The 26,970-nt window shown below is 44.6% G+C and overlaps 1 protein-coding gene across 1 annotated transcript in view; it reads right to left on the reverse strand.

Annotated features, from left to right (window-relative positions):
• The window catches only part of EIF4E1B (eukaryotic translation initiation factor 4E family member 1B), a 53,339-nt gene that overhangs the window by 18,217 nt on the left and 8,152 nt on the right, over window positions 1-26,970 (reverse strand). The window contains exon 5 of the mRNA XM_078650616.1: window positions 26,136-26,249. Within this exon, the coding sequence (XP_078506742.1) occupies window positions 26,136-26,249 (114 nt within the window). The remainder of the gene's footprint in view (window positions 1-26,135; window positions 26,250-26,970) is intronic.

Raw genomic sequence — 26,970 nt, forward strand, 5'->3', positions numbered from 1 at the left:
TGACATCACTGGTCTGCACGTTACCCAGTGACCCACAATTTTAATAGCTCTGAACTCTGGTTTGAAACACCTTAGTGGAAGTCTGCCATGAATCAACTTTGCTAGATCTGAGAAATATGAATTACAGGCCCATCTTTCTACTCCTTTTTGGGCAAGTCTTGGTGGACAGCATGTCCAGTCAACTCCACAGCTATGTTGAGCACTACATTCTGGATAGCTATCCCACAGGCTACCGCCACTTGAGAAGTATATTAGTGCTGCCCATTCTGATGTTTTGTGCAGGAGTGAATAGGGGTGTCTGACCCCGATTTTACGCTGTTTCTGCAGGCACTGGAGACAAACCATTCTGCACAGGTCACAAGACACGAATATTAGAATTAGTGATCTAGCTCTCAAATGTATCTCTTTTTGGCAGAAAGTCAACAAGCTGTAGCATTCCTGACACTGATCTGGGCCCACATTTTGTTTCACAGTGTTACATTTTATCATGTCTGCTGTTCAACTTCTACATGCATCCCCAGCCAAACTGCTTCACAGTTAGGGGTGGCTCCTTTGCTAAGGGGGAGGAGCATGCCCCACCACTCAGCTTTATTTTTCGTAGCTACAGGGCTAGATTGAGGTGGGGCTGGTGCCACAGGGAGGAGCAGGCTGTGCATAATAAGTACACATGACTGTTTGGCCAGCTAAACAGTCATGCACACTTAAAATGTTGTCCACCGGGCTGTTATGCACAGACTCCAACTCACCTGACTGAGCGCGAAACTACAGCGCCCACACCAATCACAATGTTGCTGTCATGCTCGGGACCGCAGCATCATGATTAACTTGGGGAAGCCTGTGTCCTTCCTGCTTCCAGGACTCAGTCAGGAAGAAAAGCGGGAGAGGCAGCAGCCGGCCATGAAGAGGTACATTTTTCTTTTTTATATTTTGGTTCCCCCGCCCCCCCTCCCCCCGCCCCCAATTCCCCACCAGCTGCCACTGTTCAGTGTGGTCAGTTTCATGTGTGCAGACACCCTGTTGCTTTTTGGTGAAACTAATACCACCCCATCCATACAAGTAATAACCCGTCAATTACTTGGTCGCTCTCAGGCTGGTGGACGGCCACCAACAATTTTGGAATTCAACTCACCCAGAACTGAGCTCATGTTAATCTATGCATGGCAGCTGTTTGACTGGCCTTCTCTAATGAACTCCGTGCCAACACCAGGTTCCTCCAGTACAGTTTGTCTGGGGCAGTTTCTCCATTAGGGCTCTGGGGCTGTGCCCCTCTGAAATTCCAACAAGTTTTCTTAAAAAAATATTAAACAGATTTCTTTAGAGATGATCGTATCTCTAAATCTATGTTTTAAGTCTGGGCTGTCTAAACAGGCTGCCTGCCCCACCTCGCTCTGAATCAGGAAACTGAAGCCAAGCAGTCAATCAACTTTCTGTAATGTGATGCACAAGAGAGGGTTTAAAGCCCTTCATTGCCATTGTAGTCTGTAGTGGGATCCACTGTTGGCCAGTCGCGCTGTGAGCATCACTGGTTCGGGCATCAGTCTGCATCCCTGCGGGAGGCCAGACGTTTGTCATTCACAGGCATAGATCCCACCCATCCCTATTTGTCACATGGTAGGAATGAATGCAAGCACTTGTGATTTGGCACTGCAACTGGTTATGCTAACCTCCCCCAACGACACCCCAGGCCCCTGCCGCAGGTTGCTGGCCCCTTTAGAAGTGGAGCTATGTTATTTGTTCCTTTCCAAATTTGATGCAAGTATCATAGTCAAGCTTATATTAAAGACGTTTACATGTTGTATGGCGCTAAAGCTGGCCCTATCTTCGTGTACTTACCATTAATGCCAAAAACAGATTGCTTTACGAATTAATGTTAAAAATATTAAGGTAATGCAGGTCAGCAATTTAGTTCCTCTTATTTCACATGTTTTACTAATCTTGCATTCCCCAAGAGCGTTATTTCTTCACGTGTTTCTGTATTTTTTTCTGCATCTTTAACACTCTTGTACAGTGCATACTTTGAGTCGTGGCAGGTGTTTGAGGTACTTTTAGAACTCTGGTTCTGCAGAGCACAGTACAATGGTTGTATATTCCAGCTGCAACAAATTCTGTGTAAAGGTGTGTGAAGGAGAACACAGATGTCAAAATATTTACATTGCAAAAGTAAAAGACAATAAAGTGCTTAAATGTAAATGAGTGCTGTGCATGTTTGGGGATGCTGAAGTCAGGGAGATGCAAGAAAGTGCATTCGGGGAGATTAAAAAGAGGATTAAAAAGATGGTCCTCAAGAAGGAAGAATAGGTTGAAGATGTGCAGATGGATGAGATGTGCAAAGAAATAGGGCATAAATGTGAAGGAAGTGACCTTATTAGAGCCAACTGGGTCACTCGCGACCACCTCTCAGCCTTCCATACAAATGAAGTCGGTCAGACAGAATACAAACCAAAATTATTTTTATTAGTATGCTCCAGAGTGGAGTCTGGTCTGACCAACCTCCTCATATAGCTGTCGAGAGACTGACCCCCGTCCACAAGGTAAAGCCAGATATACATTTCCAGCACCCTTAAGACCCGCCCAGACTGGAATTTTCCAGCCTGGGCACTGATGAACAAAGGAGGTACAGATGGACAATCTACCATTCTGAGACCAGGTACACATTATCTTAGTTTCAAGGTTACCCAGCCAGTGCCAGTCTCCCTGAGAGTGGGAGCAAGGCTACCTACTTCGAAAGGCATGCAATAACAGAACGACCTATTCATTAGTGCAGCAAAGTTAAACATTGAATATAAAGAGAAACAATCAATACTTTCTGCTGAGGAAGACCGGGAGACAGAAGCTTTATTTCGATCATGGCACAAAATGGCGACTGAATACGAAAATGGTGCAGCAAATGCTAGCTTAACTGGTACAATGCTAGAAGGAGTCAGCTAGACGCATTTTCAGTCCAACAAATGTATAACAAAGCGTGCATAACTGAAGGCCAATACTCCTTCCAAAAGCCACAATATTCATTCACAGCCTCAATTTCAGCATTAAAACCTTTCCAATATTTGTAACATCATTGTTACTCATCTTAAACAGCGAATACCCATTTACAAAGTTAATAGCTCTGACAGGTTTCAGATTTATGTCAGTTTTGATATATCTGGATGCAACAACATCTCCCGAGAAACCAAAATACTGAGCAGTGGCACAAAATGGGAATCACATATATTTGACAGGTTCCTTTAGCAATCGCCCACTTATTTCATCCCACATGAACTGTCTGCACATACTGCTATATGACTGATTGCAGCCAGTGGCTGTGGGTGCTTCCCAAAGCCTGGTTAGAGCATTTGCTACCATAGTTGCAGTGCAAGACACTGGACAAGCTCACACTTTAAAGGGCCTGAAGTTGTTCCGCTGTACAGTTTTCCCATGACAGTAACTTGAGCATATGCAGTAAAATATGGAGCAGTTTTAAAGATTTTAATATGAAGACTATGTACCCACTGCTTTATAAACCTTGCTTTCTCACTAAATTAAATTGCTTTAAAATGCGGTTAGAAATGGGTTGGGGGAGGGGGGAACGTCAGGCAGGCACCCAATGCTAATACAGATATGAAGGTGGATCAGTTCAGGCAGGAATATTTAGGCATATGGAAATGCCACAGACAGACAAGAAAAGGGGCCATAGAAACACTTAAAGGTGATGGGATAGACCACCACAAATCAAGGGTATGGCGGCATTAAAGATTGCATCAGTAAATATATGTGGGTTAAATGATAAGAAAGCGCAAAATGTATCTATAGGATTACAATCAATGGGGGCCAATATAGTTTGTATGCAGGAAACCCATATTGAGGCCTCACAAACACACCTACTAAAATCTCTAGGATATAAGCGTATGTGTGCAACAACCCAAGGGGCTCGGGTACTGGGGGTGGATATCCTGGCCAAAGGTCCAGGCCACATATTTGACGATCTGTGCCATCTATGGTAGTAATAGTGATGACCCCTCTATCTTTAACGAAATTGCTAATGAGCTTGCACATTGGCCACAACCGGTGGCAATCTGCGGAGATTTTAACAAATCACCCCTGGGATTGGTCCATGAAGGATGACTGGAACTATATTGGTCACAAGCCAAAGGTGTTTAAGGCTGTAAAAGAACTGTGCAGTATACATGGGCTTATAGATGGATGGCAAAATTCTCACCCTAAAGATCCAGGCTATACCTTTTACTCCCATCCGCATCACACCATGTCAGAATAGACTTTTTTCTATTGTCAAACTCACTGAAATCCCAAAGCAAAAATCGACAAACTACCTAGAGTCCTCTCGGACCATAACCCTTTAGGATGCTCTATGGATATGGGCCAGAAGTCGGCTGCTCCCAGAGCATGGACTTTTGAAAAATCCCTATTAGTAGACTCGAGATATTGCACACATGCCGGGAATGGATTCCTAATTTTCTAAAAGACAATCTAGAAAGTGCCTCAATTAATGTAGTATGGGATGCACTGAAGGCTGGGATCCGGGGGGAAAAACTGCAATACTCACTAAAGGCAAACAGTATAGCCCCAAAAAAATGAAGGAACTACAGGAAGAACTTAGGCTGAGGAAGGATTAATACTGGACACTAGGGGGCCCGTTGGGGCTGAAGTGATCAAGAGAAAACAGAATCAAGTGGCTATTGGTAGGGCAGCTATTATGGATATTATAACCGCCAAAGCTGTTACAAAAGCTACGGCTAACCAAGAAAAGGTCTATGAGGTGAACGAACTAGTTGGCCACCAATTAGGGAAGCATTTTTTCAATTTTATAGCACTCTGTATAGAGGCGAGGGGAGAGATAATGCTAAAAAAACTGAAGAGTATCTAGAAAATGTCAGCTCACCTAGGTTCCGTGAACCAGATCAAACAATGCTGGAAGAAAACCCCAACACAGAGGAGATAGTAACTATAATTAAAAATCTGCCAAAGGGCAAAGCAACAGGGTTAGACAGCTTATCTTCAGAATTTTTTTTAACCTTTATAGACTAACTGAAAGATTATTATTGAAGCTAATGAGGCACATCTTTAAAGGGGGACACCCACCTAAGTCTTGGTCTCGCGCAAAAATAATATTTCCAAAAAAACAAACCACCGGAGCAATTAGGGTCTTACAGACCAATTACTCTTATAAACGCAGATACAAAAATATATTCCAAATTACTAGCAAACCGATTAGCCCCCATTATCCACAAGGTCATTGCTAGCTATCAACACGGCTTTGTGCCAGAAGATCAACAGTTAATCATGTCCATAGAGTGATCACGCTATTTGATCAGTCAAGGATTACAGGAGACCGTATGGCTCTGGTACTCCTAGATGCCGAGAAAGCCTTTGATAGGGTCTCCTGGCAGTTTTTGTGGTCTGCCATGACTCTGGTTGCCCTTGGGCTTCACTAAAGCCATACAACAACCATATGTTAACCCGGTGGCTATGGTGCTGGTCAACAGTAGCCTTACCAAGGAATTTAGTATAACCAGGGGAACTAGACAGGGCTGCCTGTGTTGTCCCCTTCTTTTTGCGCTTTACCTCGACCCGTTCATCCAGAGGTTGGAAAAAAACAGAGCGATAGAACCAATAAAATCACATGATCTTTCTACCAAAACACTTGCCTACGCAGACGATATTGCGATTGTTACTACCAATACAGAAACAGCTATGACTGCTATTACGAGTGAGGCAATGGCAAAATCTCAGGTTATGCATTCAATCAGGGAAAAACACAAATTGTGATAAATGAAAAAACTGAATTTAAAGACCCTCGAGTGGTGAACAATGCTACCTACCTGGGGATCTCGTTCACTTCCAAATTAGAAGACCTGGTGGGAATTAATGTAAACCAGATATTGAAAACTATGCAAAAAGATCTCCACAAATTAGATAACCTACATCTATCTCTGATGGGTAGAGTTAACGTTCTGAAGATGGTTTTCTTTCCAAAACTTCTCTACCTATTCAGAGCTATTTGCTTAGAATTTCCCGATCATTGTTTAAAATCTATGGAACGTACATTCTCTAGATTCATCTGGGCCTACACCCAACCTAGACGCGCTTATAAACTCTTGACTACCAAAAGAACGGGGTGGACTCACCCTTCCAAATTTGAAAGCCTATTATTGGGCCGCTGTATTACTCAATAGCCAGGAACTATTGCAAATTGATAGGGATGAGGAGAGACCTCGGGAAGGCCAGCCATCTATTTATGAATTAATGATAGAAGAACAAAGTACAGGGTATCTCTGGTGCCATCTGTATGACAGTTATCATAAAAGAGTGAAATTTAAGACCTTACTAAATGGATACAAGGTTTTAAAAATAATTAGGAAAATGATTGGCAGTGGGCACGTTTCTTACTACACACTTTTTGAAGATAACTGATCTACCAGAAATAATTAGAGACAATTGCATGAAGAAATGGGAGGCAGCTGGAACACTTCGGCTGCCTCGGATACTCTACGGGGCCTCGCTCATTCGAAGAACTTAAAGGGAAATTCCTAATTGATAGGCGGGACTTTTTTAAATATTTACAAATTCGAGACTACATCACCAGAAGAAGTATGAGAGGATTATTACCAAAAAGTAAACTATTTGAAAAATTGTCTTCCACAAAGATAAACTCTATTAGGGAAATATATGCCCTTTTAAACACTATTTTCCCCGATTTAGGAAAAACCGCCCAAAAGTGGCATGATAAAATCGGTATATCCCCTGAAGAATTTACTAGAACCTATGAAATGTTACAATCATGTCTTAGGTCTACCAAATTGCAGGCGCAATTCTACAAAACATGCTTTATGCTATACTACACTCCTGATAAAATTGCTAAGTGGGGTTCGGGCAAAGGAACATGCTTCCCTAGATGCCAAATCTGCAATGCCGATTGTTTACCTATATTTGCCACCTGTGATGGTCTAATCCATTTGAAACAAGAAATTAAGAGATTTGTTTCTAGTGTGTTGAAAAAACCTATTAGGTTAACAGAAGAAATGATCCTTCTAGGGGCCACGGATGCTAATCTCCGTGGACTAGGAGCTGAATTTTTGTTTATTACTATGGCCGACCAAAGAATTTGTATTGCATCAGCGTGGCTAGCTGAGCTAGCACCCTCATTTCAACAATAGCATGTGAGGTTATTGGCCACTTTTGCTATCTATAAGGGGAAGGGCATGAGAAAACGTAAACTAGGATTGAACATTTGGTCACCGCCTCTGGAATGGTGCCAAGCCCAAAGTAATGTATGAAATATAAGAATTAACTATGAGACACTTGGCGTTTTTTGGTAATATAGAAATTACTGAAATGGATTTAATGGAGGAACTAGATCTTTGTATAATTTGATTCTGCATGAACTTTCTTTTTGTATCTGCCTGACGAAGGGGTGGGGGGGGGGAAATGCTCATTTATATATTGTGACAAAACCAAATAAATACATCTTAAAAAAAAAAAAAAAAAATGGGGTCTCTTGTTGGCAGTGGTTTGCACACTGTCCAAGCACGGAAAGTCACTCTAATCAGAGTAGCTACACCCACAGAATAACTCTTGCTCAGCCCTTTGACAGTTTGGCAAGAGCAGTCAGGCTTATCCCAAGAGGAAATGTGTAAAGTATATGTACGTACACACAGTAACATGGTGAAAACACCACAAAAGTATTCCACATCAGTTTAGAAAAATTGCCACTTTATCTTAATAAAAAACTGAAATGACAAATCCACCATACAGAAATCAAATGATGAATTCTTAAAGATTAAATGTAGTTATTGAGATTAAAAACACTAGTTCAGGGCTGACCTCAGAGCACGGGCCGGCTACGTACTTGTACAGATGCCAGTTACGGTCCCTTGGAAACTATGACAAAACAAAGACGCTGTGAGGCACTGGGAAGGAGAGGCATCTCCGGTGCGCTGTTGCTTACTGTCAGTGTAGGTCATTGCAAGTCGGTACAGGGGAGGTGATGCGAAGTTGGCGGTGAGGCGTCTGGTCTGTTCCACTGGCAGTGTGGTGTCTATGTCATACCATGGGGCCACCAGTGCAGCAGAGTGATGCCACAAACGTCAGTGACATGGGGCTGACTCCCTTTGTGCTGGTTCTGCGGAGGCAGCATTGTGGCCTTTGTTGCAAGTTGCGCTCATTATGTTGAGCACAGACCATGGATCCGGTGCAGGCAGAGGCAGTGTCAGAGCGGCGCCGAAGTCACTTGAAGTCAATATGCAGTTTTCTTCTTGTTGAAGACAGCAAACTCCCTTCCAATGGCCCAGCAACTGGATTGGACACCGCTTGGCAGAGTAGGGCTCTCAGCCGGAAAGCCCAGGCGCTGCAGGTAAAGTCGTTGATGGCCCTCAGACGTCCAACAGGAGGCAAGTTCAACTTGGAGAAACTTGAAAGCAGGATGTATAAAGCAAAGTCTGGCCCTTTCACTCCTAGGACAGAAGCAGCAGCAGGCCAGCACAGCTAAGCAAGTGGCAGTCCCTCCTGACAGCAGCACAGCTTTTACTGGCCGAATGTCCTCAGTCCAGAAGTGTTCATATTTTATTGGGTCAGAGGTCCAGTACTTATGCCCATTTCAGCCCTTGAAGTAGGAAACTTAAGTCTTTGTAATGCACAAGACCCAGCCCTTCCTGGCTCCAGACACTACGGGGGAGGGGGAGCACAGCCCTGTTCAGGTGTCAGTTTCTACTCCCCCAGCCACTGGGTCAGGAAGACCCATCAGCCAGGTGATGGGCCATCTGGATATGCAGGGCACACCTCCACTCCCTTTGTGTGCGACTGTCTAGAGTGAGTTCCCAAACAGCCGAACTGTCATCTTGACCCAGACATTTATTCAGAGACAGGAAGAGGCACAGAATGATTAAAGTAATAAAATGCCAACTCCAGTAGTCTGGAATACAGAGACCCACACTGCCAGGAATGAACACACCGGAGATACTGCAAGAGCTGCACAAAAAAGCAGGATCAAGGACCAAGATAGACAGATGGTCCAAGCCTGATAAACACTATGGTCCAACATCCACGCAGGACCTGCCTACCAATCGGAACATGGAACATACTGGCTAATTACATCATATAACGTGTTCATGTTCTTTTTTTATTTTTATTTAGGTCCACAGTTCAGCAACAAATCATAAATCAAGAATTAGGTCCCAAAATACACAGCTTACAAACAAAAGGCAATCCAATTAATATGAAGAGTCAGAGGGTTAAACATGACTAGTCAAAGCAAAAATCATAATATTCATAATCGTAAATCAGGTGACAATGTCCAACATTTGCACGTTCAAGTGTTCATATGAGCAACAAAGAGCTACCAAATATTTAATCATAATTTGCGTTTCGTCGCCCCCTTTACTGAATATAAGCTTAATTCAAGATTAGCTAGTCGATACATTTTCGCCCTCCAGACTTCAAACCTTGGTGGCTCAGGGCATAGCCAGTCCCCAGCAATGCACAAGCGCGCTAATGTGTTCATGTTCATGAAGCAGCCAGAATCATGTGTCCACAAAGTCAAATAGCCCTGAAGAAGCCCTTCCAAGACAGTGCAGGCCCATATTGGAAGGTCAAAATGCATTGGCGTACATATACACGGGGCTAAGAGCAACCACCATCAGGGTCTTTTTGTGCACATAAGTCGTGCAGTATGAGAGAGGGTAATTTGGTTCCAACCTTGACTAACTCATGCTCTGACTCCAACCTCTAACTGGGCATAGTTGCAGCATTCAGCACTTCTCAAAAGAGGACTAAAGGGTCAAAAGTCCCAAAAACTACAGTACAGGACACAAGTCAGGCAACTGCAATGGGTCAGCTGCTTGTCTGCAAACAAAGTTTAATATTGTAATCAAGATAAAGTGATTGTTTTGTTGTACATAAATTGTGTTCTTGATCAAGTCACAATATGTCTATGTAATGTCAAGTAAGTTGTGTTTCAGTTGATGTTAAGTCTTGTCCTAGGTCTATATGCATGCAAATGTAGAGCACGCTTTTTCAAAAATTTTGTAAAAAGAAAAAAGTGCTATGATCTAAAAAAAAAAAAAAAGATGTGATTCATCGCACAAGAAATAATTTTTCCAAAGAAAACCAGTAATATGCTTGATATATAAGAGTATAACCTGGAAGAAACTGTAGATAACAGGACAAATTAGTAACGATCGTAGGAACACATGGGTTCTCTATGAAAATCGATGTTTGGTCGATGGTCTGGGAGGAATTTCCTTCATGTAGATTCTAAAGTATTGATTCCAGCCTTCATAGTCCACAACTGAAGCACTCCATTTCAGGATAACTTTCTAAAAGTGGCATTTTCAGACCTGCAATTTACAAGAACTTCACTAAAAGATGCATTTTTTATTTGGGAGTCCAGACAGACACCAAACTCCAATTTTCTATCAGCTCCCAATTGGAAGATAAACTTGTAAGATGTTACAAAGCAGCTCCAACGCTAAGCGATGGGAGAGCTGGGCTCAGTTGTAGCGAAAAACGAAGTTAGCAGTATTTCACTACTAGAACATGCAAAACGCAACAGTAAAAGTCCTACCTTTCAAAAAGACAGCACCTTGTCAATGGACCTACTTTGGGTGCGCCTTAAGGGCTTCCTTGCATGTAATAAAGGGACGGTTTGGGCCTGACAAGTGGGTGCACATGCCAGGTCAAAATGGCAGTTTAAAACTGCACAAAAAGACTTCAGTGGCAGGCCCAATACATGTTTGCAGGGCTAATCATGGGGGTGGCACAATCAGTACTACAGACCCACAAGTAGCATTGGACGGGCCATGGTCTCACCTGGTGCACTGTACCGGGGCCTTACTAATAAATCAAGCAGGCCAATCTTAGAGAAACCTAATTCCATTATATTTTGGACAGGGAGCACTTGCACTTTGGGCATTTTACCGCTGCTGGCTAATGCTAGTGTCCTAAAGCAAGCAAAAACGAAATCTGCACACATTCAAAAACAAGCCAGAGGCAAAAAAAGACCAGGGAAACCATGCCAAAAGATGCCAGGTCTAATATATGTACCATTTGCTCATCTTTTTTTAAATTGAAATGTCCGGACCCCACATTTGTCCATTTTGCATGCTCGGTTGGCTTGCTACATAAAAGTCATACCCATCTTTTACACCCTACTACTTAAATGTCACCAGCCATCACTGCAGTTTGGGCATGTATATTGACAGCAAGATTTTTCTGAAGACCCAGATAGCAAAGGTATCAAAACCTTGTTTTAAACTTAACGCCCCAAGCTATTCTTCCATTTGTTGGAAACCACCCCCATGTGTCAAAAATGCACTATTCCATTTGATGCTGGATTATGGGATTTCGCTTTATTTAGCGGTCCTGGACAATCTGCACTGCGAAAATTGGTGCAAAATGCTGCTGCCCTCATTTTTCACTTAGCAAAATTTCTCACCCCGTTACTGTAGTAGTTCCATTACGTACCAATTACATTGTGTCCTAGTCAATTTTTAGGTAACTGCATAGGGCAATCAACCTTGACTTTCTAGTGAAGAATCTTTGGTATATTCAAAACCACTGCCTCAGATCAACCCACATTTTTCTGTTAACCTCCCCTGAACCAAAGCAGTAACCTATAGGGACAGGGCCTTCTGTGGCTATAACCAAGACACAAATGTTTTGCCTTTTTATCTCCATATTGAAATATTTTACTTAAATTAAAACTTCTCAATATTTGTCTTCATCATTAATGGCTTGGTCTCAGAATCCACTAAGCAATTATTTCCATAGAACCAAGCAGCTTCAGCACCTGTGCACTTTATAACAGACCGTGGAAGAGTTTTTCAAAAGCTATGTTGCACAGCAAATAGAAATATTTTTTATGTGGGATCCAATAGGCAAATGAGTTAACATGATTACAGTTGCAACTGGTTTAATATGATGTATGGGAGTAAATGATTTAGTTATGCCACATTTTTGTGAAAACGCCATCTTATTTAAAAAGAATGCGGTTTGTCATTCACTCTTAAAATCATCCCCTCCCTTCTTGTTCTCCTGATATTCATTTCTCCTCGCAAGCACCATAGAATGAAGACAGCTAATGTAATGGTTTATGTCTAGTTATGAATACAGAGCTTTTAATTACGTTTCTAGTGTTCCTGATATGCTGCAACTTCCAACGGCTTTCTGCTGCAGTTCCACTTTGTTGACAAGTCTCATTTGTATGAAGTGAGATTGGTGAAAAGTTTCATATTTTGTTCAAACATCTCCAGATGGCAGTGCCTGGGAAGATGCTGAATGCTTCCTTAAAAATGGGATAGTGCTAATGGGTTATGGTTATGACATTAACACTTCTGATTTGCTAACGAATTGTTATACTATCAAACCATGATGAATTTGCAGTTTTACTAATTAGTTACACAAGAATTGTATATAAGAGCCCCATGTTGTGGGGATAAGCCAGATTTTCAATGATTTTTTTGAGACTATGGGCAGACTTAATTTGGTTGCCTTCCAACGCTTTTATTATTTAATGCTCATTTGGGACTTGTAAGGATTTCCGATTTTTTACTATGTCAATATGGAAAAGTTGATGCTACTGTGGATAATGATACATTCATTTAAGAGAATGAAATTGCGCCATTGTTAATGACATCAACCATTGTGAACTCCACATCAACCACGACTCGTAAATACAGAGTCAGGCAAGCTCTGAGACCTAGACATAAGGTCACTGATGGGTCACAGGTGGGGTGGCACCTAGCCAGCAGACAAATGCACTAAGAAACCTTAGATCAGTCCCACAGACAATGGTCAAGGGAGATTGGCCCCAATAAAGCACACATGGCTTGAGGGGGTAAGCGTACTCCTAACACCATAAAGTCAGATGCCACATGTTAGGACCGATGTCAGCGCCCGGACGGATACAAGATCACCCAGAGGGACCGCGCCAACCAGACTGGAGGCGGCATCGCCATCGTACACAAGAAGACCATCCGCATCACGACCAACTCCGACGACACCCTCACAACCGCCAAACACCTGCACTTCCAGATACACACCGACCCCAAGACAACACTCGGAGGCACCCTCATCTACAGACCCCCGGGACCTCGCACACAATTCAGCAAAGACATCGCAGACTTCATCAGCCCGCACGCCCTCCCCTGACTACATCCTCCTAGGGGACCTCAACTTCCACCTGGAGAACAACAATGACAGCAACACCACCACCCTGCTGGACAACCTCGGACTCAAGCAACTGGTGAACACCCCCACCCACTACGCCGGACACACGCTTGACCCAGTCTTCTCCAGCAAGTATATCTCCTCAGCCACTCCACCGGACTTCACTGGACAGACCACAGCTGCGTCCACTTCAGCTTCAGAAGGACCACGACCCACCACCACCGACCAGCTCACCACATCCCTGAGCCGGAACCCTCCCGCCAGCTCAACGGACCCCTGCCAAGCAGCCAACAACCTCACACAGTGGATCGCCAACTGCGCCGACAACCTCGCACCACTGAAGACCCCGCCCAGCAGACCCGGCAGCCAGAAAGCCTCTTGGTTCACCGACTAACTCAAGAACTCCAAGAAGAACTGCCGTACCCTCGAGAAAGCTTGGCGCAAAGACCAGACTACAGACAACATGACCGCCCTCAAGCACGCCACCCGCAACCACCACCAGCTGATCCACACCACCAAGAAGGCAGCATTCAAGGAACGACTAGACAACGCCCACAACAGCAAGGAACTCTTCAGCATCGTCAAAGAGCTCTCCAACCCCAGCGCCGGAAACGACATCACTCCCTCGCAAGACCTCTGCGACTCACTCACCTCGTTCTTCCACAGCAAGATTGCAGACATACACAACAGCTTCGGCGCACAGACCACGCACCCTACCACCGAACCAACACCCCCCCACCACCGCCCTCCGCGCCTGAACCCCGGTCAGCACCGAAGACACCATCCGCACGATGAACACCATCCACTCCGGATCACCAACCGACCCATGCCCCCACCACGTCTTCAACAAGGCCGACTCCGTCATCGCACCCCAACTCCGGGACATCAACTGCTCCTTCAAAACCGCCACCTTGCCGGAGAGCTGGAAGCATGCCAAACTCAGCGCCCTCCTGAAGAAACCATCAGCGGACCCCACCGACCTCAAGAACTACCGCCCCATCTCGCTCCTCCCTTTTCCTGCCAAAGTCATCGAGAAGACCGTCAACAGACAACTTGCCGCCTTCCTCGAGACGAACGGATCCCTCGACCACTCGCAGTCCGGCTTCCGAGCCAACCACAGCAGCGAGACCGCCCTCATCACAGCCACTGACGACATCCGAGCCCTGCTCGACAACGGGGAAACAGCGGCCCTCATCCTCCTGGACCTCTCCGCAGCGTTCGACACGGTCTGCCACCGCACCGGAGTGAAGCGCCTCAACATCGGAATCCAAGAGAAGGCACTCGAGTGGATCATCTCCTTCCTCGCCGGAAGAACCCAGAGAGTCCGCCCCCCCCCCCGTTCAGGTCCGAGGCCACCGAAGTCATCTGCGGCGTACCACAAGGATCATCTCTCAGCCCCACCCTCTTCAACATCTACATGAGCCCCCTCGCGGCCATCGCACGCCAACACAACCTCATCATCTCCTATGCCTCGACACCCAGCTGATCCTCTCCCTCAACAATGACCCCGCCACCGCCAGAGCCAACCTACACGAAGGGATGAAAGACGTAGCTGAGTGGATGATGAACAGCCGCCTGAAACTGAATTCAGACAAGACGGAAGTCCTCTTCCTGGGATCATCACCCTCTGCCTGGGACGACTCCTGGTGGCCCCCTGCCCTGGGCAGCGCACCCATACCAACGGACCACGCACGCAACCTGGGCTTCATCCTGGACTCCTCCCTCTCGATGACCAGACAAGTCAACGCCGTCTCATCGTCATGTTTCAACATCCTACGGATGCTCCGAAAGATCTTCCGATGGATCCCCACCGAAACCAGGAAGACGGTCACCCAGGCACTCGTCACCAGCCGACTGGACTATGGAAACACCCTCTACGCCGGAACAGCCAAACTACAGAAAAGACTCCAACCCATCCAGAACGCCTCCGCTCGACTCATCCTGGACATCCCCCGACACAGCCACATCTCTGGACACCTGAGAGACCTGCACTGGCTCCCCATCAGCAAGAGAATCACGTTCAGACTCCTCACCCACGCACACAAGGCCCTCCACAACCTGGGACCCAGATACCTCAACAACCGCCTGACCTTCTACACTCCAAACCGCCAGCTACGATCGACCAGCCACGCCCTCGCCGCCGTTCCACGCATCCAAAGAGCCACCACGGGAGGAAGATCCTTCTCCTACCTGGCAGCCAAGACTTGGAACTCCCTCCCCATCCACCTCCGTCTGACCCAAGACCACCTCTCCTTCAGGAAGGAACTCAAGACCTGGCTGTTCGAGCAGTAGCGGACCCCCCCTCCCCCAAGCGCCTTGAGACCCTCCGGGTGAGTAGCACGCTATACAAATTTCTTGATTGATAGGAACACAACACGTAGTAATCAGTCGCTTCCCATGCCGGACATCTGGACATGTTATCGACTGGCCACATTGTGTCCACGCAAGGTCGAGGCCCACCTGTATTTTTCCATAGACAATTTACGACCCCAAAAGCAGCAACTTACATTCCTCACCACATATGGATCACCAGAAACCTTTTACCTACAATGAACTGTATAAAAGAAAGTCACAGGCCGATTGTGAATTGAGAGTCCTCAGACCCTGTAACTGTTCTCGCGGCTGCTATGTTTTAACAAACTGTTCGCATTTTCCCTAAGACCTCTGTTCTCTTTTTTCCCCCAAAGTATTTCAGGTTTGAGTAAAATTTTGGCAAGCCACAATCAGAGCGAATTGGTACCTCAAACCCAACTGCAGCCAAAGGAAGGAGATCCACCTCAACAGATTCACATTTGCGCATCAAGGAAGGTGAGAAGACACTGCAATTTATTGGAAGTTCTGAATCTGCAAGGTGGAAGTGTCCTGAACAGTCATCACAGAGGGTAATTTACTACATCAACCAAATTTAAAGCATATAGCATATGGTGAACTAGGGAGAAGCATAAAAAGATAACCCGAGCGGCCTGCCACTGGCAGTCTGGCATATTACCTATTTTATATGTCCAACTGAGTAGTCATAAGGCGGCCTTGGAGGCGATCCCACGGATGTCACCTTTTTCCGACAGTCAGCATGCTAGGAAAGGTGAAAATGTATTCTATAGCCTTTGATAAGTCCCAGGATGCCATTTTTGTGATAGAGATACCCTGATTGGGCAGAGTTGGACCTCAATTTAATTTTTTTGCCTAACAGTTCTCTCAGTGCTACTAGTTTCTTAACACTATTGGTATCTGAAAAGAGGGAGGAGCATTGATGTCTTGGACCGCTGGCCATAACAGACTTTACTCTTAGGGAGCTGGGAGTGACAGACTGTACACCTGGACACTGGGCATGACATGGTAGATGGTTTGCTTGACCACAGGTGTGATTTAGACAGAAAAATATTTTGATATGGGAAACTAGTTGTAGCTTGTGTGTGGCCAAGAGGGGCCTGTGGTTAGAGTTAGTCCTTTTTCCGCATCTTTTACTATTACCTTAGTCCCAGAGCCGATATTGGCAGGCTATCAGGCTCACTTAGTAAAGCGGCAGGGCTTCCCCTATTTATAGGATAGCATGCACTAGAAGAGGACCAAGACATTTTTGACAAAGCAATCACTTTTTTCTGTCAATCTTTGTGGAGTTGGTTTAATGTGCATATGTTATGGTGCCATTTATTGCAAACTGTTTATTGTGCAAGAATTGATATCATGCAGATACTGTCCTAATATTGCATGTTTTTCGCCTAAGTTTCAATACTTCATAAAAGGGTACTGTTATTTTGCAAACAATATTTTGCACAAAAGTGAATATTGTGAAGATACTGTTCTAATATTGCTTTTTTCCACCTGTTGCCACCCTTCATATGCTTGATCTGTGTTTATTGAAATGTTAAAGTTTGATGTATCTACGATTAGCGCTAAGTTCTTAGTATGTAAAATTGGAAAAATGCACCACATACGCTCGTCCCCACAGTTGGAGCAAACCGTCCCAAAAAGATTTGTGTCTTATTTTGTCCACAAAACTACTAAAATTGTCATGGATTCCAAAAAAAAAAAAAAAAAAGGAAACCAGGTTCCCCTCACAATCACAGAAATGCATGTTTTGCCAAGAATGGCACGCACAGATGTCCCTGGCTTAAGGAGGAAAGACTGGACACCAATGCAATTGAGCATAGTAAAACAAAAACTAAATATACATTAGAAAAGAGTCAGGAGAGAGGCATTACTAGAATTATGGGCCATCTTCAAAGAGGCCAAGAGCGATAGCCCTACAATACCAGTAGCAAGCAAAGAGTCAGCACCTCCCCCACCATATGCAGGAATGGAGGTGCTCACGCCAGCTCGTCCTGAATTAGAATATTTCAAATCCACCATTAGTAGAATCTGAGCACCCACAATCACCTCCGCCTCCACGGAGAGTCAGTTACGCCCAAGCATCAGAAACCATATGGCCAGCAAACCCAGACACTTCTAGCATAACCAAGATCCTTGGAAGGGTCCCCTAAAGCGCGACCTCCCGTCTATCACGCCTAACACATAGGACCTCAACCGTAAACAAAACTCACGAGTTCAGGCGGACATACAAGCGACAGGTAAGTTTGTGGCAATTAGATAGTTCAGCTAGTGAGGATAAGGAAGGGCACGCCACTCCCCTGAGAACCGATGACAAAGGTTGGGCTACACCATTTTCCCAGGTAACCTAGGAGACCGTGAGTTTGAAGGCTAAGCCTGGGCAAAAAGATCAGCGCATAGCTCGTAGGGAAGGAGGCAAACCAGACAGGGTTGGGTTTAAAGGTGTGAGCTGAGGCTAGAGAGCATGCATGCAGAAGTACAGCAAGAACACAGGGCAGCACAATCCTGAGAGAAGTGGGGCAGTTACTGGGCACCGACCGGGGAAGAATCTGGAGCAGAATTAAATGAGGCTTGTAGCAGGTATCAAAGCCTCACCAATCTGACGCCAAATGAGAAGGGCTGAAAAGGAAATAAAAGACCAAGTGAACCTAGTACTAATGCAACCAAGATGCTGGAAAAACCAGATGGTGCTTTTGCGTGCACACGAGGGGAGCAGCGACAAGGATGCGCACTGCTCCACATGAGCAAACAATGATAAGTTAACCCCGAGGGAGATAGTGAGAAGGGGAGATCATTTTGTGCCCATTCTGCCACCTATTGGCCTACTGGACTACGGGAAAGGGACCAATATGATTGACCTTGGCCAAAGGAAGGATCATTTGAGCCAGAGGACAGCTATAGCAGAGGAACACATGTGACATGGAGGAGATCCCAAGTAGAATTCCCCTAAATGAAGGAATGCATAAAAAGATGGGAACGCCATGTTGGGAAGAAACCTGTAGTCGCCTGAAGAATGTACCCATTACTACAGAGCGCCACGTCCGGGATTATATTTGTGCCATAGGCTCAGGTGGATAAAAAGGGGTTTGACAGTTACTGTCATTGCTGGATGGAGCAGGGAAATGGATTTTATGCTTCTAGAAGAATACTGCAGGAATCAACCTAGCGATAGGTGTAATTAAGAGCTTGTTAAGTAGCCATATTGGGGAACAGACTAACTAGATGTTCGCCCAAGCCCACATTCCAGCAATTACCCTAACAGATAAGAGCATGACTGGGCCGTATTCAGTTCCTAGAGGCACCAGATATGGGGAGCTCTGAGAGCCCAGATGCAGGAAGGTTATTGGCAGAGACTGATGTCGGGGGAGAGCATAACAGATTTCTTGAATAGAATGAGGGAATGATGGGGACAAGAGAAAGGACAACCATGGATAGATGCAGTCCCTCAATTCGCATTCTATGATATTCTTATAAAGGTGTTACCCACAGAGAGAGAGTGGGCTAGATGGCGTGGTTGGGTTAGATACCAAACCCTGGCAGGAGAACAAGCCCATATATTACATAATCCACAAAAGGCAAGAAAAGGATAGAGAAAAACAGGAGCAAGCCCAGAGACGCCACTAAATTGTCTAACACAAATTGAAAAAGATCGCCCTCAAGGGGGCTGAGTTGAACATGACTGTGCAAATGTCACCAGCCTCAAGTGAGTTCCACCTCAAAACACCAGATGGTCCCATCCCAGCGATTGTGGTAGAGGCCAGGGAGGTGGCCAGCAACCAGATAATAGGGAGTGTTACTATAGCCACAGGCTTGCCCAGCCACCACAAAACCGCAAATGTCCATCCACAAAACCATGCACAGGGAAATGAGTGTACCCTACTCTCAGCCCCTTGTGCCGCACCCCTGCAGCAGAGATCGGGTAACTTGACAACCACAAGGCTGCAGAGATGGAACTCTGCATCACTAGGGACCAGTTCCACAACCAGGCAGGGAGGGTTAACTGTATGGGAAGGTAGCGCCTTCACACAATCACAGCCATATGCTCATTAAGAAACCTCCAGCATAAGTAGGAGTAACTACCACCCACTTTGCATTATCCCTATAAAACTATCAACCCAAAAGGACAGTATGACAGAGGGAATTCACATTTTTACGTGCTTCGAGAGATTGAGAGACAGCTGTGTCGACTGGGTATCACTAAAGTTAATCAATGCCGACCCCAAGGGAGCGTGGAATAGCCATGTCCCCTAGGGCACCTCAGAAAGATAAGGCCCCACTCTGCTGCTGATCACCCAGGGTTGGGATTGTTGGCTGCATTCCAAGGAGGGTAGTCTGACAAGGGGGCATGGCGGCATTCATAGAATGTATTTAAAAAGCAGGCACTCTGCTTCCCACTTCCAAAGTCAACAGGGATGGGTTCCAATCACCAAGACAAAAGGTCCCCATTCTCAGGCATCCGCCCTGGGAGCAATGTTTCCATCAGGGAGCGTAGTCCTAACCGAGTCTCTAGATATCTAGAAACCTCTGTCCAGTGGAGGCTCCTTTTTCAGTAGGATGGTAGAATCCCAAAAACTGCACAGTACAATCAGAGCCAATAAGCTGGGAGGCATCCACATGATGTGGAGTCCAATCCTCCAGTTGTTGTGGGGGTTCACCAGGGTGACCAGATGTCGCAGATTACTAAGGCAGTCCCAGGTATTTTGTTTTCATTAACACCCAGCAAACAACATTTTTTGAACGAAGCCCTCAGTTCCACATTTTTTTAGGCTGCAAGGCAAATGCGGGCTTAGCCAGCCTTCTATGCTTTGTGAACTATTTCACTTTTCTGAAGTTTGGTCACTGTGCCATGCCCTTATAACGCACAACCATTGAGATCTTAATCACCAGCTAGGGTCAGCAGGCCCAAGTATGCTGAGAGTAAGCTGGGTATGGTCCAAGAGAGGTGGGGGTTCCTGGGAAGAGTGACCCAAATGTCCACTGCAGCTCTAGATGAAGTTAGGACACTGGATGCACTCACCTGCAGATAAAGCATTGAGATTAACCAGGGCTCGACAAATCCTAAAAATGGTACTAGTCCTGCTAGTCTAGTACCATGGAAAATCCCCTCGACCTGACTCCAGCCCACTTGACCTCCGTCTCTGAAAACAGAGCAAAAGTGACAAGATAAGATTTAAAGGCATCTTTATTGCTCATTCCCTTTATGAGCAATAAAAATGCCTTTAAATCATGTTATCTTGTCACTTTTGCTCTGTTTTCAAAGACAGAGGACAAAAGTTAGTTTGACTTCCTACTCGCCAGAAAGGGCGAGTAGAACCTAAAAATAGCTCGTCCTCTTCCATTCTCCCTCGCAAAAGCGAGCGGGCGGATTTGTCGAGCCCTGGATTAACAAATGCTTCAAACCTCAGGTACCATCTAGAGAGCAGTTTGCTCGGACCATGTACACAAGGCAGTATAGGTAGGGATAAAAAGGGGGCCATAGAGTAGCCTCTGATCCTCCCTCCCCAACATGACAAATGAGGAAATAGATTGTGCAAAGAAAAACAGGCCTAAGTTAGAAAAAAAAAGTTTCCAGATAAAAGGCAGGTCAAGATACCAGGCACTACAAGGGAGGGTTACGAGGCATCCCAACTGCTGGGAACTGAAATAGATGGATGTATGACGTTACAACGCATACTTTTACAACGACTACCTTTACAACGCATTTTTTACAACGCAGGATCCATTACAACGAAGTACCATTACAACGCATGTATTTACAACGCAGATACCTTTACAACGCATACCATTACAACGTAAGTATTAGTAAGTATATAATATTTTTTGAAATATAAAATTTAAATTAATTTAATGTAATTTAATTAATTTATTTAATTTGAATAATTTATTTTAATTAATTTAATTTAATGTAATTTAATATAATTAATTTTATGTAATTTAATGTAATTTAATTAAATTAATTAATTTAAATAATTTAATTAATTTAATGTTATTTAATATAATTTATTTTATTTTAATTAATTTAATTAATTTAATTAATTCCAATTTAATAATTTAATTTAATTAATTTTAATGTAATTTAATTTAATTTAATTTTTTTTATTTAATTTAAATATTTAATTTAATTTATCCTGTACACCTTTACCCCAAAAACCCAAAACTGACCCTGAACCCTAAAAATACCCCTTTACCCAAAAACCCAAAACTGACCCTGAACCCTAAAAATACCCCTTTACCCAAAAACCCAAAATTGACCCTAAACCCTAAAAATACCCCTTTACCCAAAAACCCAAAACTAACCCTGAACCCTAAAAATACCCCTTTACCCGAAAACTGACCCTGAACCCTAAAAATACCCCTTTACCCAAAAACTGAAAACTGACCCTGAACCCTAAAAATACCCCTTTACTCAAAAACTGAAAACTGACCCTGAACCCTAAAAATACCCCTTTACTCAAAAACTGACCCTCAACCCTAAAAATACCCCTTTACCCAAAAACTGAAAACTGACCCTGAACCCTAAAAATACCCCTTTACCCAAAAACTGAAAACTGACCCTGAACCCTAAAAATACCCCTTTACCCAAAAACTGAAAACTGACCCTGAACCCTAAAAATACCCCTTAACAAAATCCAAACATATAACATTTTAAATATAATTATATACTTACCAATACTTACGTTGTAATGGTATGCGTTGTAAAGGTACCTGCGTTGTAAAAACATGCGTTGTAAAAACATGCGTTGTAATAGTTTTTGCGTTGTAAAAGTTTCGTTGTAATGGTACTGCGTTGTAAAAGTTGCGTTGTAAAGGTTGTTTCCCGAAATGGACACGTGATCTCGGGACACATTGCAACCACCAGGGGCACTAAACAGTGCCATGCCCCCTCATAATTTTCCCTTGCACATGTAGACCAAAAAGACGCAACTCACACCAGCGGCACCTTCATGCACACACCAAGCGAGAAGTTTCATGGAAAAGTAGTGACACCCATGGAACCCCTGCTAAGCTATCCATCCCTATGTTCATGAGACCCCCACACATCTTGCAATAATTAAAGCATCCAGCTGGGAATGGAAGACGGGTGGGGGCTCAAAGAGTAATCTGCACAGATAATCAATAATCACCCTTATTCCCCCAAAACTATCAAAAGATACCAGAAAGGGGTCACCTTCCGGTACCTCTAAAATATGGACTGGAGGAGTGTGGAGGACACACCCTTGGTATAAAAACACTAGAACTCAAAATGTTGATTTCGACCCGCATGTAATGTTTGTGTTAACAATGAACTTGTTATCCAAACAGGTCAACCACCAAACCCTCAAGTGCATCAACACCCAGCTGTCATATCAAACACCCCAGTCGGGACAAGAAGTGTACATTTGAGACTGAGCTAACATTGCCAACTTTGTTTGTACTGATAAGGGAAACCACAGCCACCAAAGGACCATAGACTCCTTGCTGGGGATCCATACCAAGACCTGCAATGTCAAATTAAAAGTTACGTATCATTGTATTGTTATGTACTCTGTCTTCTATGAGTGGTAACACTTATTCACTGCTGAGGAACTGCCCAGTAAAAAGGAGTCTATTTCAAAGTTACCACAACGCTTGCATAGGGACCTCTGCAATGTCCCCTACAGTTACACTAAGCAGAACACCAGCATCCCAAATGCACTACACATTGCCCTTTTGCATAACACATGGTACCAGCACATGACCGCAGTTGGCTCCCAAACAGCCAGGTCATGTTAAGTCTGTTTGTGGATTCCACCTGCAGTAGGCACAGACAGGCTTTACTTATCCGAAGAGGTAGCCTCCGAAAAAGCAAAATGCCTGTTTGATCTAGGTCTATACAGAATCAGGGCCAAGATCCAACCCAACAAGATAGAACACAGGGTAGTAGTACATTTGACCCAATATGACACCAACCCAACTGTGTTATATCTCTTTACTGAACCTAATTATAACCAAACCGAGCTGGACAGGGTGCATAGAAAGGACACCATAGAAGAGGATACTCATTTGCCCAGAGACTTCCCTGAGAAAAGATTCTTGGAGGTAGCAAAACCCCCTACTCCATCCACAAACATCTACTCCTGCATCCATCTATGAACAGAGGGTGACACTTAGCGTACCTGTACAGTGTTACAAGTGGTCCCAGACATGAAGTTCCTGTGTAGGGATGTCCAACTTGAGGATAGAATAGGGAATGTGTTGCTTGGGGAGGGTTGAATGAGCACAACCACCCTATGTCCGGAAATCTGGGACAGAGGTGGGTGAATACACTTGGCAGGAAGGGGCAACCCCTAATTGTATGGAAACTTACACTGCATTCCTTGTTTTTGAGGTAAAGGAATGCTTCCAATGGGCACAAATGTTAACACAGATGTGATCATGCACATTCCAGATATGCAGTGGGGCTCCTCCATGCTGATGGATTACTGGCAATGCAGCAAGTTGGCCTATACTCCAGTCGCCCAATAATAGGGCGGACTGTTCCCTGGTAGATAAACACACCCAACCCTGGTCATTCCATGAAAATAACTTTTGACTTGTACCAGCACCCGTTGAAGAAAACGTTGCTACATCAAGCTCGTGAAAAGAGCTCCAGGCTATTTGGGCTGGGCTCAGGTCAAAGACATCCCAGCCAGCCGACCTATGCACGAACAGGAAACCTTAAATCAAGCACGCTGATGGGGGCAGCGACATAATGGGCACGGGAGATTGGCCCCAATAAAGCACACATGGCCAGAGGGGTAAGCGTGCTCCTTAAACACCATAAAGTCAGATGCCACATGAGTTAGGAGCACATAGCCAATAAGGACAGCACATGCAGTGGTCATGTGCTCCCTATGCAGGACAGCACATGCAGTGGTCATGTGCTCCCTATGCCGGACAGCTGGACACGTTACCCACTGGTCACATTGTGTGCACCCATGGTAGAGGTCCAATCTGTAATTTCCATTAGACAATTAATGACTCCAAAGGCAGCAACTTACATTCCTCTCCGCATATGATCAACATAAACCTTATATTACCTACAATTAGCTGTATAACAGAAGTTCACAGACATAGTAAATTGAGAGTCCTCAGACCCTGTAACTGTTCTTCCGGTGGTTATGTTTATTTAAACAAACTATTCCTGTTTTGCCAAACGCCTCATCTCGTTTTCCTCAATGTATTTTATATTCAAGTAACCATGTATAAACTGCATTTTAGCCTTTATGGGATTTAATCACATAATTGAGATCTTAATAAAACCTTTAACTTTCTATTGATCTACACCTCAATTGTTGAGTGGGATCAATTATTTGGCCTGCTTAACTCCAATAGGTGTTGATGGGTTGTCCTGGCAGGCAATTCCACTTGTTGGAGAACTGTAGGAGGTAATAGGTCTTATTCAAATCGAGGTACCCAAAATGTGGTGGTATGGTCTTGCTCCCACACACTCAGACCAGTAGTAAAAGACCTCTAGTGGATGAATAAAAAACCTCAGGACAGCTAAGAAAAGGTAAAGTCAGAGCCAAAAAAACGTATCTGATTTCCCCTCCTCCCCCTCTAAATCCTGAATGGAGATCGAGCAGTGGCTTATCAGGAGAGACCACTCACCCGACTAAACCTTTAACACATTAGTAGATATTTACACCAGGATACTAGGCAATGCCTGCAACCACATAAGGAACAGTCCCGTTTGACAGGTACAATGTCTTGGGTGTCAGGGAAAGAGGGATTGTGTTTAATGGGCAAGATCTTAAATAGTTTATAATAGGCCAAGACAACTCCATATTAACCTTATTAACACCTTTGAAACCTAGGCCTGTTGGAAAAATAAACCTGTTAGCCATTCAAACATTACATAACCAGGGCTCAAGTATCAGTTATTCTAGGAAACTTGAAGCAAAAACAAAAATGCAATATAGGTTTCTAGCAGGAGGCAAAGTGAAGTAGGAAACCAACCCTGCACCAAGGGAAGGAGCATGTGTAGCCACCAACACTGAAAGCGGGGTCTGAATTGGAAGTATACAAGAAACCAGAATCCATACAATTACTGGTAGCTGCCAATATGTGAAGAGGGGCACTAGTTCTAAGACGAAAGCATCTCCGAGACCTTTGAGTAAACGTTTGTGGGCAACAATAGGATGTGGAGGAACCAGCAAAAAAGTGCACTATTATGCACCCAGGTTGGGTTTTGGGGATTAGGTTGTGAATGGGATTAGCTCTTCAAAGTCCATGTGTCCCATAGCTTTAGTTTGAAGCTTGCACAGTGCTTTGCTTTTCAGGTACTTTTGAATCCCACCTTAACAGAAGACCCACATACAGCACCATTGGGCAGCAGAAGATTTCAAGGGGATACAGAAAGGCTCAAGGCAATGTGTTGCCTGTGAAAAATCTAATGGTACGAGAGCCCAGAGAAACCAGTCGATAATATATTTGGCACTATTTTGTTTTGGAAGCAAAGGCACAGGGAAGGTCAGAGTGAGAAATACGGACATCTCTTGACTCAGAGCGTTTCTAGCTAACCTGTGACACTACACTTGTGTCTCAAAGTGCACCATCATGTTTTCATATTCCAGCTACCCACCTACTGCCATTCTGGTAACATGGCTAGGACCTCCATCACTCACCCTGTACTTGGTACCCACACTTACCGTGTCCAGCCAGAAGCGGTCAAGCTCGGTGTGCCTCTGCTGCTTGGAGAGCGTGATCAGCCACCTCCCTCCACGCTTGTTGCGATAATCTTCCCACATGGGTTCGATGCCTTCCTGCAGCAGAAAAGAGAATTTCAAACCCAGCGTTAAAGGGCTCCATCTTTCTGATCACAAATATTCAGAAGGGTTAGACAATGACAAGCAGTTTGAATGGCATCCAGGCCTCTGTGAGGTATGCCACAACTACTAAGCCACTGCAGCACCAAGCCACCGGACTAAGCCAACTGAAAGCTGTAGAAGCGCTACTAACCTGCCCAGAGGTTGCGCCACCAGAAATCTACCCACGGTAAAGTTCTATCAAACTTCAAGGTCATGCCAAGGCGGTGTATTGAGAATATTGGGGACGAGATATGGCCAGAGCTGCCAGCCATGGATCGGGGGTACCAGGTTGGAATCCCAGCCTTTGCTCATCTGGGCAAATAGCTTCATCTCATTCCTACAAATATAACGCCTGGTTCTTATGTAAAGCACTAATGTCCTCTCTCCAAGTCTGTGCTGTGTAAAACAGCAAAAAACACCCATTTAATATCATTAGCAAACTGTGAGCCCAATAGAAAACCCTCATTGCCAGAAAAATAAACAAGCCACACAAACATAACACTTGGTTCGGCCTGAAGCCATGATGGAGGCATATTAGACCACTCACAAGCTGCGCTGGCAGCAGACCTTTAGTTCACCCATCCCAAAAGCAGAAAACTCCTGCCATCCCAGCTGCAGCTCCTCAAACTGCAACCAATTAGCATTCTATGCTACCTCGAACCTATGCAGTCAGTAG

The sequence above is a fragment of the Lissotriton helveticus genome, chromosome 7, assembly GCF_964261635.1.
Source record: "Lissotriton helveticus chromosome 7, aLisHel1.1, whole genome shotgun sequence".
Lineage (NCBI taxonomy): Eukaryota > Metazoa > Chordata > Amphibia > Caudata > Salamandridae > Lissotriton > Lissotriton helveticus.